The sequence below is a fragment of the Mya arenaria genome, chromosome 8, assembly GCF_026914265.1.
Source record: "Mya arenaria isolate MELC-2E11 chromosome 8, ASM2691426v1".
NCBI classification, from domain to species: Eukaryota; Metazoa; Mollusca; class Bivalvia; order Myida; family Myidae; genus Mya; species Mya arenaria.
In genome coordinates this window covers 55000054-55018068 of record NC_069129.1, presented here as the reverse complement: position 1 = coordinate 55018068, position 18015 = coordinate 55000054, and the positions used below count along the sequence as shown (strand labels likewise).

Genomic DNA, 18015 nt, shown 5'->3' with positions numbered 1-18015 from the left:
GTGGGTTAATGGCGACTTCACAACAGGTTTGGAGTTTATCCCGCCATTAACCAAGGGAGATAACCTTGTTTATCGAGCCAACGGGTTTCGAATGTATGTATGCTATGTCAAGAATACAGATCGTTGATGAGGCGCTGCCTATGTCTTTACAGAAAGACACTGTGCATCGAAAATCCGATCCACAAATAACGTGATTGCTCTCACAGTTTGTTTAACAATCATTTTAACTTTTGATTCCTGGTGACCCCATATGCTATTGGTGTGTTTAGAAATGTAATTGCTTGCTGATTGATTGCTTTTATGAAAAATCCCCTCAACATACATTATGCATACAGTTACTACAGTTTATTTAGTTTCTCTTTATTTCAACTGAAATCCGAAGTGAAAATACCCATTTCGCAATATTTCATGATCAAAAAGCTAATTTATTATATCATTTTAAGTATTATAATTGTATTTTCTTTATCTGAACATAAAACTGTTACAAGTGACACCAGGAAACAGAGGGTCAACGGGCATAAATTTATACCAATTTATGGGTCGGATACAGTTGTAACCCTGAATTATAGCTATTCTGTTTTTTCCGACCTAATCCTCCGGTACAAACAAAATTTCAACCGTTGAAATATACACATGTTACTCACGAACAATAGAGTCATTGGACTGTTACACGAATTTCAATAGCTCAAAATTCACCTTTTATTTGTACCGGCATGGGAAAACCCTGTTATGTTAATTCCGGGCTATATGTAACAGGTTAATCTCAAGTTTGGGGTATTGATAAAGAGTAAAACTGATAAGAGTATCTCTTATTTGACTATTTTTCAGCTGACATGAGCAGCACAACAGCTACAAACTCCGCTGAACAAACAACGGTCGTGCCTTCAAAAAGCATTCAGTTTTCAACCGACTTCCTGCTCATTGTGTTCACGTTTACGAATAACTTTGATGTGATCACGTCGATGTCCGAGTTCAAAGACAACCTCAAACAACAAATTTATAGCCAAACTGGGGTACCTGTTGGCAGCATTCAAAACTTAGAACTCAAACAAGGTATCGTATATATTAATAGAAGGGAGATATTCCTATCTCATGTATGTAGTATGAAAGTATTTTTTTCAGTTGTATCGAATTTAAAGCTGCACTCTCACAGATATACCGTTTTTACATCTTTTGTTAATTTTGTCTTGGAAAGAGCAAATTTTTGCTAAAATATCTGAAATCCAATGTAAAAGATTGCTGACGAAAGATCTGATCGCAGATTTTTATATTTCCGTTCGAAAATTAATGTTTTATGGCGTTACAAACGGTTTAAGAAAAATGCATAAAACACTTTTTTTTATCTTGAATATAAAAATCTGCGATAGAATTTTTTTGTCAGCAGTCTTTTATAACTGGTTTCCATGCATTTTCGCAAAAATTGGCTCGTTCCAAGACAAAAAATAAAAATAAAAAAAGTTGTCAAAACCTTCAATCTGTGAGAGTGCAGCATTAAGTAAATATAATATATGTCGCACTCATGTTTAACTTATCACAACCTCCATTTTATGATAAACTTATATCTGCATTAGCAATCATATTATCCGTATGTGTATTAAAATATCCTTATACAAATGACAGACAATCGCAGTCAAATTAGATGGCTGGTATTTAACGTAAGGTGGAGGGTCAATAATGAAAAAGATTTAATTACATTTTAGTTATGAGTTTGCTACGTTTACCGATATTTTCCCATCGAATCCGTCATTGTTATAATGGAGACTGTATATACATTTATACTGCCAATTACTTTCAAAAGTTGCTTTCTGCACGAAAACATAGATGCCGTATTTTTATTTTGAGATATAAGCGCTAAGATTGACCTTTTTTACTTGAGGGTAAAAACTAAAAGCATTGAAAAAATTATTATATTTCACCTACTATTTTGGAATGAGACCACTTAAAATTCTAAAATATGTATCGATGCTACATAAGCCATAAGATTAGCATAGCATATCGAATAATCATCGTCGCTGTATTAGACATAATATTAAGATAAAATAATCATCGTCGCTATATTAGACATAACATTAAGATAAAATAATCATAGACGCTGTTTTAGACATAGTATTAAGATATAATACTCATAGACGCTGTATTAGACATAATATTAAGATATAATACTCATAGACGCTGTATTAGACATAATATTAAGATATAATACTCATATACGCTGTATTAGACATACTATTAAGATATAGACGCTATATTAGACATACTATTAATATATAATAATCATAGACGCTGTATTATACATAATATTAAGATATAAAAATCATAGACGCTGTATTAGACATAATATTAAGATATAATAATCATCGTCGCTGTATTAAACATAATATTAAGATATAATAATCATAGACGCTGTATTAGACATAACATTAAGATATCATACTCATAGACGCTGTATTAGACTTAATATAAAGATATAATAATCATCGTCGCTGTATTAGACATAATATTAAGATATAATACTCATAGACGCTGTATTAGACATAATATTAAGATATAAAAATCATAGACGCTGTATTAGACATAATATTAAGATATAATAATCATCGTCGCTGTATTAGACATAATATTAAGATATAATAATCATAGACGCTGTATTAGACATAACATTAAGATATCATACTCATAGACGCTGTATTAGACTTAATATAAAGATATTATACTCATAGACGCTGTATTAGACATAATATTAAGATATAATACTCATAGACGCTGTATTAGACATAATATTAAGATATAAAAATCATAGACGCTGTATTAGACATGATATTAAGATTTAATACTCATAGACGCTGTATTAGACATAATGTTAATATTGACTTATTTGAAATATTTGTAGACGCTGTATTAGACTTTTATTAACAAATACAGAACAATTGAGGATGCTGCATTAGACATGCTATTGACATAGACATTAGAATAATCATTGACGCTGTATTAGACATACTGTTAACATTAGATATAGAATTATCGCCAACGCTAAATAAAGACATAAAACTTACATAGAATATAAATAACCAGCAATTTTCGTTTTGCATTAATAACAAACGCTTGTATATATAATCCAGATGACATCCGTATGACAATCTGCCGCTGCGTCTATTCGATATTCTCACACGGGCAAGGACTCGTATTTGTCTGACTTGTTTGACTTAAACGTAATGTTAATATAATTGATAACTAAAAAATAGCTATTTCTCCCACCTCAGATAAGTAGATCCAATAATTTAACCATGCTAGATATACTTATCTTGGACACGGGCGAAGATAAAATGCCCGTATGGAACTCCTTTTTAACGGGCGTCACATTATAATTACCTCCCTTGTTGAAGACTGTCGTCTGTAGCATCATGGAAACCTTGTCTTATGGAAATATTTAGAACGCTAATTAATTATTTCTCGCTTCAAATGTCACTATAAATCAGTTTTCACGCACATTTCAAGAAAATAATGCGTCACTCTCCTCCGAACTATTTAAAGATCGAATTGACTGTTAACATAACCCGAATCACTGCGCGCATATCCATGACAACCACGTGCTATCGCATATCCATACGCAATTATTTTCACTAAGCACAAAAGAGTTCCAGCAAAAAATATATTTCTACTTAATTTTGTTTAACTGAGGTGGGAGAAAAAGCATCTACCATAGCCGCTCGTGTAAGATAGTTTCATCCCGACCCGAGCGCAGGGTGTTTTGCGGAAACTCGGTAAACCTCGTTTCCGCGAAACACCCTACGCTCGGGTCGGAATGAACCTATCTTACACTCTCGGCCATGGAAGATACTTAAAGTCCATGCCAATCATTAACCAATATATTGATATAAGATTGAAACAACATTTAATCTTGATATATCTAATTGTGAATGGACAAAGTTAGTCGATCTAGACGATACATATTGTTGAGGTATCACCATCGTGCGCAACGGTGTTATTGTATATATACATATTGTTGAGGTATCACCATCGTGCGCAACGGTGTAATTGTATATATACATATTGTTGAGGTATCACCATCGTGCGCAACGGTGTAATTGTATATATACATATTGTTGAGGTATCACCATCGTGCGCAACGATGTAATTGTATATACATATTGTTGAGGTATCAATTATATATATACATATTTCTCAGTGAATATTACGGTGAAGTTCGGTTTTAGCTGACATACCAATCAGGGTATATGCAGTGTGTAAGTCCTGGATTACTTTGTCTCTATCATCCAACTGCATGTACATGTTTGCTATTTTGCGTATCCTTGTGCATGTGTTCTTAAAACATTAGTGCAAGTAATGTCATAAACAGCTTCATGATCATACGAACGTTTGTTTTGCAGGGTCAATCATTGTATCGTTCGAGCTTATCGAGAGCTCTGGTTCAAAAACTCTCGGCCAGATGGCTTACACATTGGAAACAACGTTCACAAGCAACTCCGTCTCCTTCACCTCACCCGATGGCCAGGCACTTACATTCAAGACGGGAAGCTTCGCTTACACCGAGAAAAGCTTGGACGATGAAAACGATGATGACGACGACAGCAACGGCAAAGGTAGTCGTGTAGATAGCAAACTAACTTTTCACTGTTTTTCTTCTTGCCTTGTGTTACATGTACGAGTGTATGACGACAATTCACAGTTATTGGTCTTTTTAACAGTGCTCTTCTCCATCTAAACACCTACAATTTCCAGGTTTATACCATAGGCTTCAGAACATCATTATAACCTACCCCTGGGGTATGCATTATCTCCGTATATTTATTTCAGAGACGTCTTAAGAAAAATTATTCAATTATTGTTTATCACCGAATAAAATGCTGACTCGTGTCGAGATACGAATATACAACTTTTATCTACTAGAATCAAAATATAAAACAGATATTGAAAGCAAAAGGCATCCTTATGTCCAATCCAATTTTTCAAAGTGACACTCTTAATCAAAATCAATACATACACATGTATAAGAAACATTAATTTTGAGTGATAAACCTTTAACTACTTACAATATAATGCATTATGGAAAATATTATTTACTGATAACAAGATTGTAACCGTGTATTTAATAGCAGAAAGTGCAAAAATATTAATTGATTGGTGAATGCTAAAATATTTACTGTGGTCTACTGTAGTCTCATAATGTAGAAATACCGAGTTTTATGCTCATTTCTTTCAAATTAAACTCGTTATCCTTCGTAAGAACCGTTGTTGTCGACATGTATTCATTATTTTTGGAATGTTAAAACAATAGTATTAATTATAAGAAATCTCATCTTGGAGTATTAGTGTATCTTTCAATGTTGTATACGAGTTTCCGACTTAAAGAACAAACAATATAGCCATTTCGTTGTAAAGCTGAGTAAGTGATAGATTACTTTACATCCATAAAAATAAATGCACTATGCGACACACATATCATGACAAACCAAACGAAGCGGTTACGCACCCTGACCGTCAAGGAAGCTCACTGCAAAATTAGTCCATTAACCATCACAACATTTACCTTTCACTTTGCAGCTGCAAAGAATTACATCCATATATTCTACCACTAGTATTTACAACCATATTATGTTCTTGAATTCTTATATGTTCGTCACTCTGGGGCATCTGTTCACGATATTGCAACTTTTATTTCAAATCCTACTTTGGTATAACACTATATTCGGATGTATATTACTTATTTGATTTCGGACTATTCGCTGTTTGAATGTTCTGTCCTGTTGGTAATAACTACTACTAATAAGTACATTGCTGAAAATTTGTGAAATGTTCTAAACATTACTTTCAGGGTCGAAGAACCTATTATTAATCATAGGTGGTGTGCTTGGAGGTCTGATCATCATTGGTGTTGTAGTGGTGGTTGTGGTACTGATCATTAAGCACAACAACAACAAGAGGACTTACCCTGTCCAGCATCATGTAGCTGCCCCACACCAGTCTAACCTCTGTAAGCGTTTCATTAATATAATAACACACAATTCAATAACTTTAACTCAATCATGTCTCGATTTAAATTTAAACCAGGGAGCAGCTAAAAAATGGAATCCTTGTACTCACACTCATAAATTGGAACAAACGTATGTCATTGAAAAAAACAACAAAAAAAACAATATGTGCTCGCGCTAAAGACAAAAATACAAACACGGTGCTTTTTTCAGATGGTTCGGACCCAGCGCCCCCTACCTACAGCGCAGTTCCACCTCCCCCAGCTTACTACAACCCACCGGCAACCAACAAGTGGGTGGAGAACGAAATCGATGTTAAACAAGATGGCAGGGCCGCTAGTGATCTGAGCAATAGGAGTATGTTTTTGTCGTAATATTATGTGTCGTGAAATGCAGAATATTTTGCTTGAAATTCTTGATAACAAAAGCTTTCCAGCAAAACCTTTCTAGTAGTACTGCGTACAAAACTATTCAAAAAACCCTTGTTAACTGCAAACCTTATGAACGGAACATTGTTTGGGAACGCATACTACATTCATTGTACGAAAAAGTGAATTCAAAAATGATGTTCTATGCAGAAATGTAATTCGAATAAATATCTGAACTGGCTCGGTAAAAAATCGGCGAGATAAAAAGTGGCCGCATTATTATTTCGCGCCCCGCTAGTTCAGATTTTTATTCAATGAATTGCCTGTAAAATACAAATAATGCTTTTCTCCTTTTAATTCGTTGCACTTATACTGCCCATCTTACATTTTGGTTGTTCCTGCGACCTTTTGTTTCAAACATTTTTATTCATGGTATAACGTTGTATTTAGAAGGAATTAAGAGTATATTTTATTTTGAAGGCTCCAGCTCCTTTGAGAAGCGACTGCAACGAAAGGCCAATGAGCAAACACCGGTTGGCTAATAGACGACTCCTCTTTATGGACCTCGTAGTGTGTGTTGGTGAACACAGTTAATCAGTTTAGAATAATAATTGAAACTTACAATCGGAACTTTTTCAACAAGAACTTAAAAAGTTTAATAAGGCTATCTGCGATGGATATAACCATATACAAGGCCAATGAATGTACATGTAATATCTCTTATCGAAACGTTTAATGTCGTAATAACTGAATTGCTCCTATCGAACTATGTGCCCAACATACGACCTCCTTACGATTCGGAAACAATAAACGGACTATGAGCAAGCCAATGATCATTACAGAAAATTCTCGATATAACAACACTGGCATCAGAAAGCTTGACATTATCTAGGTTACCGAATGTGTACAAGCATTATGCATCTCCCAATTTGAAATCTAAACATAAGTATATTTTTTAGTTTCGCCATTAAATATAATCCTTTCACGATTTTGAAAAACTTCAAAGTCAAAATGAAAAAAAAAATAGTATAAAACTCTATTCAATGATTTTCCTGTTGTGAAATTGGAGCAAATCAATTTTATTTTGATTTTTTTATGCTTAGATCTTTTGTTGTGTAAATCAAAAAAATCGTCTGCTTGGTGCAATGGTCATAAATGCATGTAGGCAAACACCTTTTAAAAATAGGATTAACTGTGGGAAATAATGAGGTTTCTTATACTTTTTAAGTATTTTGTCAGTACCATTATTGTAAAGTTAATTTAAAATAAATGAGAAGCACGAATGAGAAACATATTATATTTTTGTTCATCTATGGAGGCAAATATCTAGAAACAGCACTGAAGTTGAGTGAGTTTTTTTCACCAATTAAACTAATTCTTGTGTCAAGCAGACGAAATAAACAATATTGTTGAGTGTTGATATTTAAAACTGTGTCTTAGTTCTTTTTTTCCAATCGACCTTATTCACGAATACGTTTTCTTTCACATTAAAAACAAAAACACAAAAAGCATTCTACTCTTCACAAACATCTCATTATTTACCTTTTAAAGTGAACATTAATAATAACAACACGCGAAAACAATTGTAATTAATGTATTATTAATGTCGGAAACAATTTCTTAATACGGGATAATAGACAACACATCGCATGGGATTTAGTCAAATTGTGGACAGTGGACAATGAAGAGTTAATATACTTTATACGCAAACATCTGAAATACACATGTACATCTATAATTGAAACAGAATATGAAATTGAAACAAAATTCATTTTTGTTTGTATTTCATTGCAACGAATAAAGATGATTTCGATCACATGACATATTCGTTGACAGAACTATTTTTATCATTTTCGGTTCAAAGTTTAACCCCAATCTTGTTTAGCAAAACGAACTTAGCGTCAAGTTATATAACATTAGTGAAATATAATGTACATAATGGTTGTATAAAACTGTAAACAGGGAACGTTATGTGATAAAGAACTGTATGTTTCAATGAGTTATGTTAAAATCAGAACTGCCACATGTATTCAATGTATAAATACCAAAAAGTGTGTATGAATTTTTGAGGCTGGATTACCCTAAAATATGTTGGTATCATTTGAAAGATTTAAATATTATTATAAGATTCTTCTAGGCGGCCGATTTATGCCCAATTTCAAAAAGACAAACTACAAAAACTGTATGCATAATGATGTATTGGTGACTTAGTTGATATGTAAAAATAATCAACAGGCCAATTGCCTTCAAATGATACCAAACATATGTGGGTCATAAGCAAACAGCTCAATTAAGGCTAACAGTTGCTCGTGTTTGTTAACTGTTTTGTTTTATATCCGTGTTACATCTCAGAGATGGAAACCTTATTGCAAATGTTAGGCGCAGACAACTATAGTTAGCCGTAACTGAACTGACGATCGCTCGATATGATGACGAATGTATTTCTACATTAGATACATCAAAGTGACTGTGTTGTTATCAACCTTACATTGTGTATTCACCTTCATCGTTTTATTACTTTTAGTTTTCTATTCCAATACGTTCATTCGAATAAACTTTTAAACTCTTTGTATTGTTTTATTACAACGTGTAGGCTTGAGATGCCGTTGAAATGACTCAGTTAACCAAATGAATGCCAAAAAGTAAATAGAAAACACCAAGAGTGATTAATACACAGAAATATCATGAATGGCAATCAAACTAAATAATACTTCTTCTTGAATTTAAGATGAAACTTAAATATAATTATAATGAAAAATAGTAACAAGAACATGCAAAACAAATACCCTGTTCTTACAAGAGGTTCATAGTATTGGCTGCCACTTCGACATTGCGGGCCATATGCAATTGATTTTCCTTACAGGATCCTTTATCCGACTTCACAGTCGTAAGTGTCTTGTTTCGATTACTAAACACAACAGCATATAACATAAATGTATTTTTTAAATCATTACATTCTTTATATAAAGTAGTTGGTTATAATCCATGATTTTCTAACTAATTAAACATTTGAAAAACGGATTTTTTTCACATTCATTTGACAACATGTATCAATATCAAACAATTTGTGATGGTATTTGAGTTAAACATATTATCAAATGATTCAGCTGCAATTGGCTTAACAGTTTATTTCATGTTCTTGACAATAACGATAAACTGACTCATTCTACCGCATTTCCTTATAGCCAATATGCTAGTCTTTGGTGTACTAAACTTTAGACTAAGGTATTGAAACGTAAAGAAGTAGTTTAAATGTATTTCTTCTTCTGCGTAAAAGGGCCAAATCATTTGCAATTAACTGTTTAATCGATGCAATTGATGCATTGTATGCAATATAATGCTTAGTCCTCTATGAATTCATTAAAAAGTATCGGAGACATTATCTCCCATTGGCGCATAAATATCAAAGTGAAACATACATCATTTCACGTTCTAAAACATATCTGACTATTCTAAGTAACTAACCCTGAATATCAAATGTGTACAATATTATCCACAAGACATTGCGATATAAACTACCAAAGGCTATCAGCATATCGACATTTCTTTCATGCTTTACGATGAAATATGGGGTTTTAACAGTGAAATAACAACAGTGAAAATATCAATTTGATATTTTCACTGCAAAATAAGGAGTGAAAATATCAATTTTCAGAACTACTTTTAAAATCTTTTGTTGTTACATGTACTTGCCTTGGTCAAAACAGAACACTGGACTTCAGTAAATTATGTCAAAAAAATAAAGAAATATTTTATAAATTTAAATAAATATATAATTGGAAATTAACAACTTACCGTTTATTACCGGTTATCCCGTTTATCAAACATTTTACTGATCTTTGAAGCTGAATGTTCGAACATTTGCTTTCATTCCAAACAAATTACAGACAAAAACAACTGTTCGAACATAAATAAAATTTTATAGCATCGATCAAATGTATTTTGAACTGTTAACCGTTGTAGTACGTAAAATGGGCTTCCTGGAGAATTCACACAACAATTTATCGGATAGATCCGATATTTTTTACCCCACCCACATCTCAAAATGTGTCAACAAACTAGCGTGGCATTTACTCTTCTGGAAAACAAACATTTAAAAGCGATACAGACTGGTCTCTGACAGTAAGATGACTGTATATTAACTTACTATAAAAACACGCATATGTGCAGTCTTAAAACTAAGAAGAATGGTTAAAATCCAATGAGTATCCACATTTGTTTTGCTAACACATTTGACCTTCCAAATTTTCATCCTATAAATAGCGGCGTAGTAATTTGGTTAAAATAAAAAGTGTTTTCATTATTTTTTGGAACATTTGTGCACTAATAATACTTCATTTTTTACTGTTCATAAAGCTTTGCAATAAAAAACGAGCGAATATTAAGCTATAAGAATGAATAGCAGAGAACTATTTCTCAGCAAACCGAAAGTAAAAAAGTTGACAGCTATAATTATGCATGAGGGGCGCCCTACGGGTAGCGGCGTAAAGCCCACCCTTTTCAAAAAAGGGGGTAATTCAGAAATAAATAAAAAAAACAAATAAAACTCCGAAAATAAGCATAAAAGAAACAGAAAATTTGTTTATTTCAGTGTAAGATCGTATTTAATTTCACTCGTGATCATGAAAAAACTACATTTTCACTCGTGGCTTCGCCACTCGTGAAAATATGTTTTTCTATGACACTCGTGAAATAAAATACGATCTTACACTGAAATAAACAAATATCCTCTATATACATTATAATAGTTATTTTCATTAATATATTTTTGCAAAATACACTTTAGAATGTGCACAATTAACGGCTGCACATCCGTTTCGAAATCCGAATTGTGCATCCGAAATGGTTGAGTTAGCTTCACAAAATGTCTCAATGCGCTTATTCAAAATACTTTAAAAAAAAATACTAACAAGTTTTATTCCTCTGTAACTATTCACATCATTTACGGAGCCTTTCTATTAAGAGAACAGACAGTGTTATTGAGACTTGTACAAGAATTTAATCATCGAACATAAGCTGAAAAATCTTGATAACAGGGCTGCCCCACGTAGCTACATAAATACACCTTGTGGTTTGACAAAGCACTAAGCACTGCGGGTCATGCACACCATCTTTCTCGTCCAACAATGTAACAGCTGATCTGGCGTCTGGAAGAACCATCGAAACTCCACCGTCATCCATGCAGATGAACATGCGTCCCTTTGCATCAGCAACAATTCCTCGGGGAAGGTGTAAACTCTTCTCATCTTTCACTTCATTGATCACATGACCATCGAGCGACAGTTGTGTAACAGTGTCCCTGTCCATATCCGTAATATAGATAGAATCTTTGCATACGTATACTTTTTCAGGATCTCCGAATATATTATACCGTCGGCATCTTTGAAAACGGTTATTAGCAATTTCCCGTTAAAATCGATTATTTTTATTTTACCAAATCGTTCAATTAAAGACAACAAAAGTCCGTCCGAGCAACAAGCTATGCCATGACATCCTTTGATACTTTTTTCACAATCGAAATCAGGTCATCTTGGTCAACTTTAAGTAAAAGAAATCTTCAATTTACAGGACAGTTGCATTATGTGCATTTGGTACTGATGTAACATCATACGGCGATGAATCAAGTGTAAACAGGTCCAGGTGCTGTTTGGATTTCAAATACAAACAATGTAAACATCTGTTTTCGTAATCGGCAGCTATCAGGAACCGGTCATCAACTATTGCCATGCAATGTCGACACTTTTGACATAAGTCTTGATGCCATCTGGATATGTCAATCGTTTTGTTTGTTACCTGTGGAGAAACAGAAAGAGGAGAATAACATGAATATAAACTTAAGCACCAAGATACATACAGTTGTTTGGAAACATTGTTCCTACAATTGTCAAGGGTTAATTATTTCGTGTAAAGTTCTTTTTTTAATTATAAAATTAACCGTGAGATCAGTATTGGTAGGCCGATTATCGGCGAAAGCCGATAAGTTGTAACCACTGGCTAAAAGTCAACTATCGGCGACGTTTTTGCCGGCGGTATCGAATAATTGGTGCCGTGCACTCAAGGACTGAATGCACATTCAATATATTTCCGTTTCTTTTATTTTCTCTTTTGCCTCAATTATCTTTTGCCTTGTTAAACGAAGGAAATCACTGTTATTGACTAGAAAAAAACATTGACGCCGAAATTGCTCCGAAAGTGTACACGCGCATAATGACAAAGTTAATGAAGTTATAAATATACGATTACCCTTGAAAATGACGAAGAATAATACCTCAGCTGTAGTTGTAATATTTATAATCTAGTAATGTAGTATTTGACAATTTGTCAATGATAATTTCATTTACATCAGATTTTCTTCTACTTCTACTCATTCGTTCTACTTCATAACTAGTCATTATTACTGATGGTCTTAATGCGCTTTCACTTGATGAGTTTGTAATCATTTTGTTCAAGTCAGGGACCCGCAGTAAGTCATCATAATGCACTGATTATTAAATTTATCTTATGCTGCTGTTTGTTTTATTTTGTTGACAAATTGACAAATGTATGTCAGTTTGTTGGGAAAAAGATACAAACTGCATAAATATTATATTTCTTGATTTATTTGAATCTTAAGCCATGAAATAAGCGTGATTTTTTTGGCTAATACCTACTTTCTTGATTCGAAATGAAACAAAATGTTTTCTTTTAAATTTTCTGAAAAATATTAATTTATCCGATTAATAATCGATCTGTCTTCCCGATTAGTCGTTGTGGTTTCGTTAATTTCGTTCAGTGATTTAGATGTACATGTTTACAACTACAAGTGTATATATGTTAATTTGGCATTGTTTGGCCATTTGCTCGTTGTTCATTTTTTAAAATTTAGACTTTTGTCAGCCAGGCTTGTCGATTTAAATGATTATACAGGTTTTCTTTTAATTTTTCAATTGTTACAATTAAAAACTTACTCCGTGATTGTCCGTGTCGGGTACCTGCTGTCTTCAATTGTAAAGGTATTTTTCTTCCAACTTGTCTTTTCTTTGCCTGCCTCTTCTAAAGAATAAGGATTACTATCGATGTCTTATATAAATATTACCTTAAGGGTACTTGAGTGCCAAATGTAGTTTAAATTTTAAGTTAAGTTTGTCGTATAATTAAGAAAAAAATGCACGCACATTCGGGTAAAGTATTGTTCTGACATTCGAGCGTATTAGTCATAACAAAGATGTTTTTGATAGCAATATAAGTATCTTCCATGACCGAGGATGTAAGATAGGTTCATTCCGACCCGAGCGTAGAGTGTTTTGCGGAAACGAGGTTTACCGAGTTCCGCAAAACACCATGCGCGAGGGTCGGGATAAACCTATTTTACACGAGCGGCTATGGTTGATGCTTTTTCTCCCACCTTTTTCTCCCACTTCAGTTTAACAAAATTAAGTAAAAATGTATTTTCTGCTGGAACTCTTTTGTGGTTAGTGAAAATAATTGTGTATGGATATGCGATAATTCTTGGTTGTCGTGGATATGCGCGCAGTGATTCAGATTATGTTAATAGTCAAGTCGGTCTTTAAATAGTTCTAAGGAGAGTGAAGCATAATTTCTTGAAAGGTGCGTGAAAACTGTGACATTTAAAGCGAGAAATAATTAATTAGCGTTTTAAATATTGCCACAAGACAAGGTTTCCATAATGCTACAGACGACAGTCTTCAACAAGGGAGGTAATTACAATGTGGCGACCATTAAAAAAGAGTTCCATACGGGCATTTTATCTTCGCCCGTGGGCAAGATAAGAATTTCTATCATGGTTGAATTGTTGGGTCTACTTATCTGAGGTGGGAGAATAGACTGTCTGTGTGTAGAAAAGTATCGTCCACCTCACACGCAAGAGGTCATGGTTTCGTCCAATTCCGAAGGAATGTTTTCTCGGTCGCTCAAATTTGCCCGCAGTACTGTCTAATTTTCACCCAGGAAACAAACTCGAGAGTTATGCACATATTCAACTAATGGCTGTTTTCACAATCGGTATAAAATGAATCAATTATATTAAACGCAGCATGCGCCTTTATACGGTTACTTTTCTATTCTACAATACACATGCTTAAATAGAAATACAAAGTGATGATTAATTAAAAATAATAATTTCCTAGCAAGTTTATTAGTCGGTGAACAGTATCTGTATGGTAACATTTGCATTACAACAATCCAGAAGAACTCAAAGAGAAACCGATCAATCAGGAATGGCCATTAATTACATGGCAAAGTTGCGCGCATATCATTCTTCCATGTTTGCTATTTGACAAGAAAGTATTACAATCCCTCCAAATTCACGAGGAGTGACATTTGAAAACACGCGCCCTTCTGAGTGCACTTCGATAATGTTCAATGAGCCGATTTATATAATCAGGCCCCGATTTCTCGAAACTTCTTAAGTCTACTATAACAGGATTAAGCTAAATACACTATTTTGGTTTTTCAATAATTTGCATAATATTTACTTCTTTAAGAGTTTTTATACTTTAGATATGAATTATCTGTATGTTAATTACATTCAACCATTTTTCATTGAATGGTCATAATATAATTTAAGTGTTATTTTGGCTAATTGAAATAAGCTACTTAATCCTGTTAATCTTAAAGATGCACTTTTACTCCCATATAAGATTTAAACTATTTAATACAATTGTTATCATGTACAAAAAAGGATGTATAAATGTCAAAAACAAAAGTGCTTATGAAGGAAAGCAAGTTTAATTTAAAAGAAATGTGCAGAAAACACGGTGTTGCTACCTTATGAAAATGGTAGATAACAGTAAATCATTAAGCATTCACCAATCATTTGATATTTTTGCATTTTCAGCATTTAAATACACGATTATAATATTGTTATCAGTAATTAATATTTTGCATAAATGCATTATTTAGGAAGTAGTTGAGGGTTAATCACTCAAAGTTTATGTTTGTTATACATGTGTCTGTATTGATTTTGAATAAAAGTGTCACTTAAAGAAGTTTCGATAAATTGAGGCCAGTGCAGCTAATCATATGCATACTTTATGTACGTTCTTTGCATACAAAGTCTTCTGGCTTACGGTTTATTTGGGATGCAATGTTTTCAACATTATAATGAAAACCTCTTGAAGTGCTTTCACTCTTTCTTCTTAATTTGACCATAAACATTTTAGGAACTCGACTTAAGTTAAGAAATGACTTAAAATGTTTTATGAATACCAGCTGAATATACCTTATAAACGGTAGAAGTTTGAATTTCCCTTATTCATCCAAAGCTTGTGTTACACTTATCTCATAACTAAAATCATAAACCTTTATAATTGTAAGTATTACAGCACCTAGGATGTGTATGCCCCAAATTGTGGCATACAGTTATCTAATCGTCTGTTCGGCGATCCGTCCGTCCCTACGGTTTCCGATCGACATCTGAAGAACGCTTATATCCAGGGTTCTTTAGCTTTGTAGGCAGGTTGGTCATTACCTTCAGATACAGCCTTTTCATTTTGAGATCAGTTGGTCAAAGGTCAATGTCGTGGTGACCTTAAGATAACCTTTAGCTGAAAATCGGTTTCGGATCATTATATAAAGGTCACTATGGCTCAAGAATCTCCAACTTCGTAGGCAAGTTGAAAATACGCAGTTTTCAATAGTTGAAAACGATTAGGCCTAGAGACTTCGAACTTGGTAGAGGTCTCTTAAACATGACCAGCACCCTAACTTTTTTGACGTCAGTTTGTCAAGAGTCAAGGTCGTGTCGACCTTGGGCTGAAAATACGAATTCGTTCAATAACTGAAGAATGCTTGTATCCAGGTATATCAAACTTGGTATCGCGGCGTCTTTGATGCGATCAAAATAATTAGTCTTGTTATTATTTGCGTTGCTTCTAATTATCGATCATATCACTTTATAGCGTATTTTGTGTAAAAAAAGCAAAATCTTTCAAAGGTACATGAAACATTATTCGGTTCCTGACCATTGTATGCTGTTGTTAACGGCTTGGTTAATAAAATGTGCACAGCTCTTTTATGAATAACAGTATTTAGGTAATGCCAATAAGTTGGAATCAATGCAATTTAGCTACCAACAGCAAGTTTGAAGATGTTTTAGTAGGAATCAGTTAACAGATTGCATTGCTCCTAGTTGAGCAACCAACCGGAAAACGTGGAGCGTCCCCATCCGTCGACACTAACAATTACACTCCGACTGTTTATCCCCCGACGAACGAATGCATGTTCCCCAGCGGCCATCTGAACGACGCACGTAGCGCTGGAAGAGTGAATGTCGCTGATCTCTTCGGAGTCCGCGTTCGCAACACCCTTGACGTCACCGTTGACAATTATCTCGGCGTTGATGAAAGAATTGGTGAATGAGTGGATTGTAATCGTGAAGACGTAAACACCGCCAACAGAGGCCGTGAACATCCCGTCCTTTGGATTGTAGTTGCTCATTGTGTCCGTCACCTAGTTATAAACAAGATAATTGATACATTTGTTTGAATGGTGAATGATTACAGGTGTGTTGTACATATCCTTTATTTCCGGTACACTATCCTACGATCAAAGTAAATTCCAGAACAGTTATAAAAAATATTTCAAAAGCAGGGCAAGATACCTCAACGTCGAACAAGATGATCTCATGGGCGTTAATGTTATTCACGGTTGCACTCATGTATGCATAGAATGCCGTCGACTCGGGCACAAATGCTGACGCCGACCCTGTGTACGTATGTAAAGCTCAATTAGTAGTAGAAGAAGTAGTAGTAGTACTAGTAGGAGTAGTAGTAGTAGAAGTAGTAGTAGTAGTAGTAGTAGTAGTAGTAGTAGTAGTAGTAGTAGTAGTAGTAGTAGTAGTAGTAGTAGTAGTAGTAGTAGTAGTAGAAGAAGTAGTAGTAGTAGTAGTAGTAGTAGTAGTAGTAGTAGTAGTAGTAGTAGTAGTAGTATTTTTATTATTTTTATTATCATTATTATCTTTATTCTTATCTTTATCTTTATTATTATTATTATAATTATTATTATTATTATTATTATTATTATTATTATTATTATTATTATTATTATTATTTGTTGAGTTTATGTGATCAGGAATATAACTTTTCGAAACATCGCCATCGATGCACACATAATGCAACATGTACCTGAATCCTCTGGTGGCATCACGAGGTTAGCCAGGGTCTTTTTCAGCATTGAGTTGTCATCCTCAAGACGGATCACTTTTTCCTCCAGGTGAGATAATCTGTCAAAAACACTTTTGAGCAGCCCTCCATCTATACGTTCAAAAGCGTCTCCCGTGTGCGATGCATTTCCATTTGTTATATTTGATGTCAAACTATGTTGTATGCAGTTTAGAAACAGAAAAAGAAATACACCTTTCATTTCTAATATTTGTTGATGTACAAAGATGACATATAGGCTAACTCACCGGTAATGTTATCTCATAATAATACTATACGGTATATGCTAAATAGCTGTTTTAGGCCACGTCCATTTTCTCATCACTATCCATCGTAAATATTTTATCAGTTTCAAGTATAGTGCCATATCTACAATATTCATTGGGTCTGTAAATGTTGTAACAGTAATGTTAGTGTAAGCTGTAGGAACAAAGGTAATTTAAAAAATCCTTCAGTTAGAGTAATAGAGCTAAGGTGGCTGTGTGACCCTTAAAATGA

The 18015-nt window shown here is 33.8% G+C and overlaps 2 protein-coding genes across 2 annotated transcripts in view; one reads left to right on the top strand and one right to left on the bottom strand.

Annotated features, from left to right (window-relative positions):
• LOC128242491 (uncharacterized) overlaps positions 1–8926 on the top strand; it is a 44581-nt gene extending 35655 nt beyond the window's left edge. Inside the window, exons 54-58 of the mRNA XM_052959653.1 lie at positions 829–1053; positions 4389–4601; positions 5834–5992; positions 6204–6347; positions 6839–8926. Of these exons, the coding sequence (XP_052815613.1) occupies positions 829–1053; positions 4389–4601; positions 5834–5992; positions 6204–6347; positions 6839–6900 (803 nt within the window). The 3' untranslated portion in view covers positions 6901–8926. The remainder of the gene's footprint in view (positions 1–828; positions 1054–4388; positions 4602–5833; positions 5993–6203; positions 6348–6838) is intronic.
• A 7301-nt stretch (positions 8927–16227) lies between these two features.
• Positions 16228–17736, bottom strand: LOC128245113 (complement C1q-like protein 2). Its single transcript, XM_052963352.1, has 3 exons — positions 17482–17736; positions 16959–17062; positions 16228–16807 (listed from the first exon to the last, which is right to left on the bottom strand). The coding sequence occupies exons 1-3, from the start codon at positions 17717–17719 to the stop codon at positions 16484–16486; spliced, it is 666 nt and encodes a 221-aa protein (XP_052819312.1). The 5' UTR covers positions 17720–17736; the 3' UTR covers positions 16228–16483.
• Between the last annotated feature and the right edge of the window lie 279 nt (positions 17737–18015).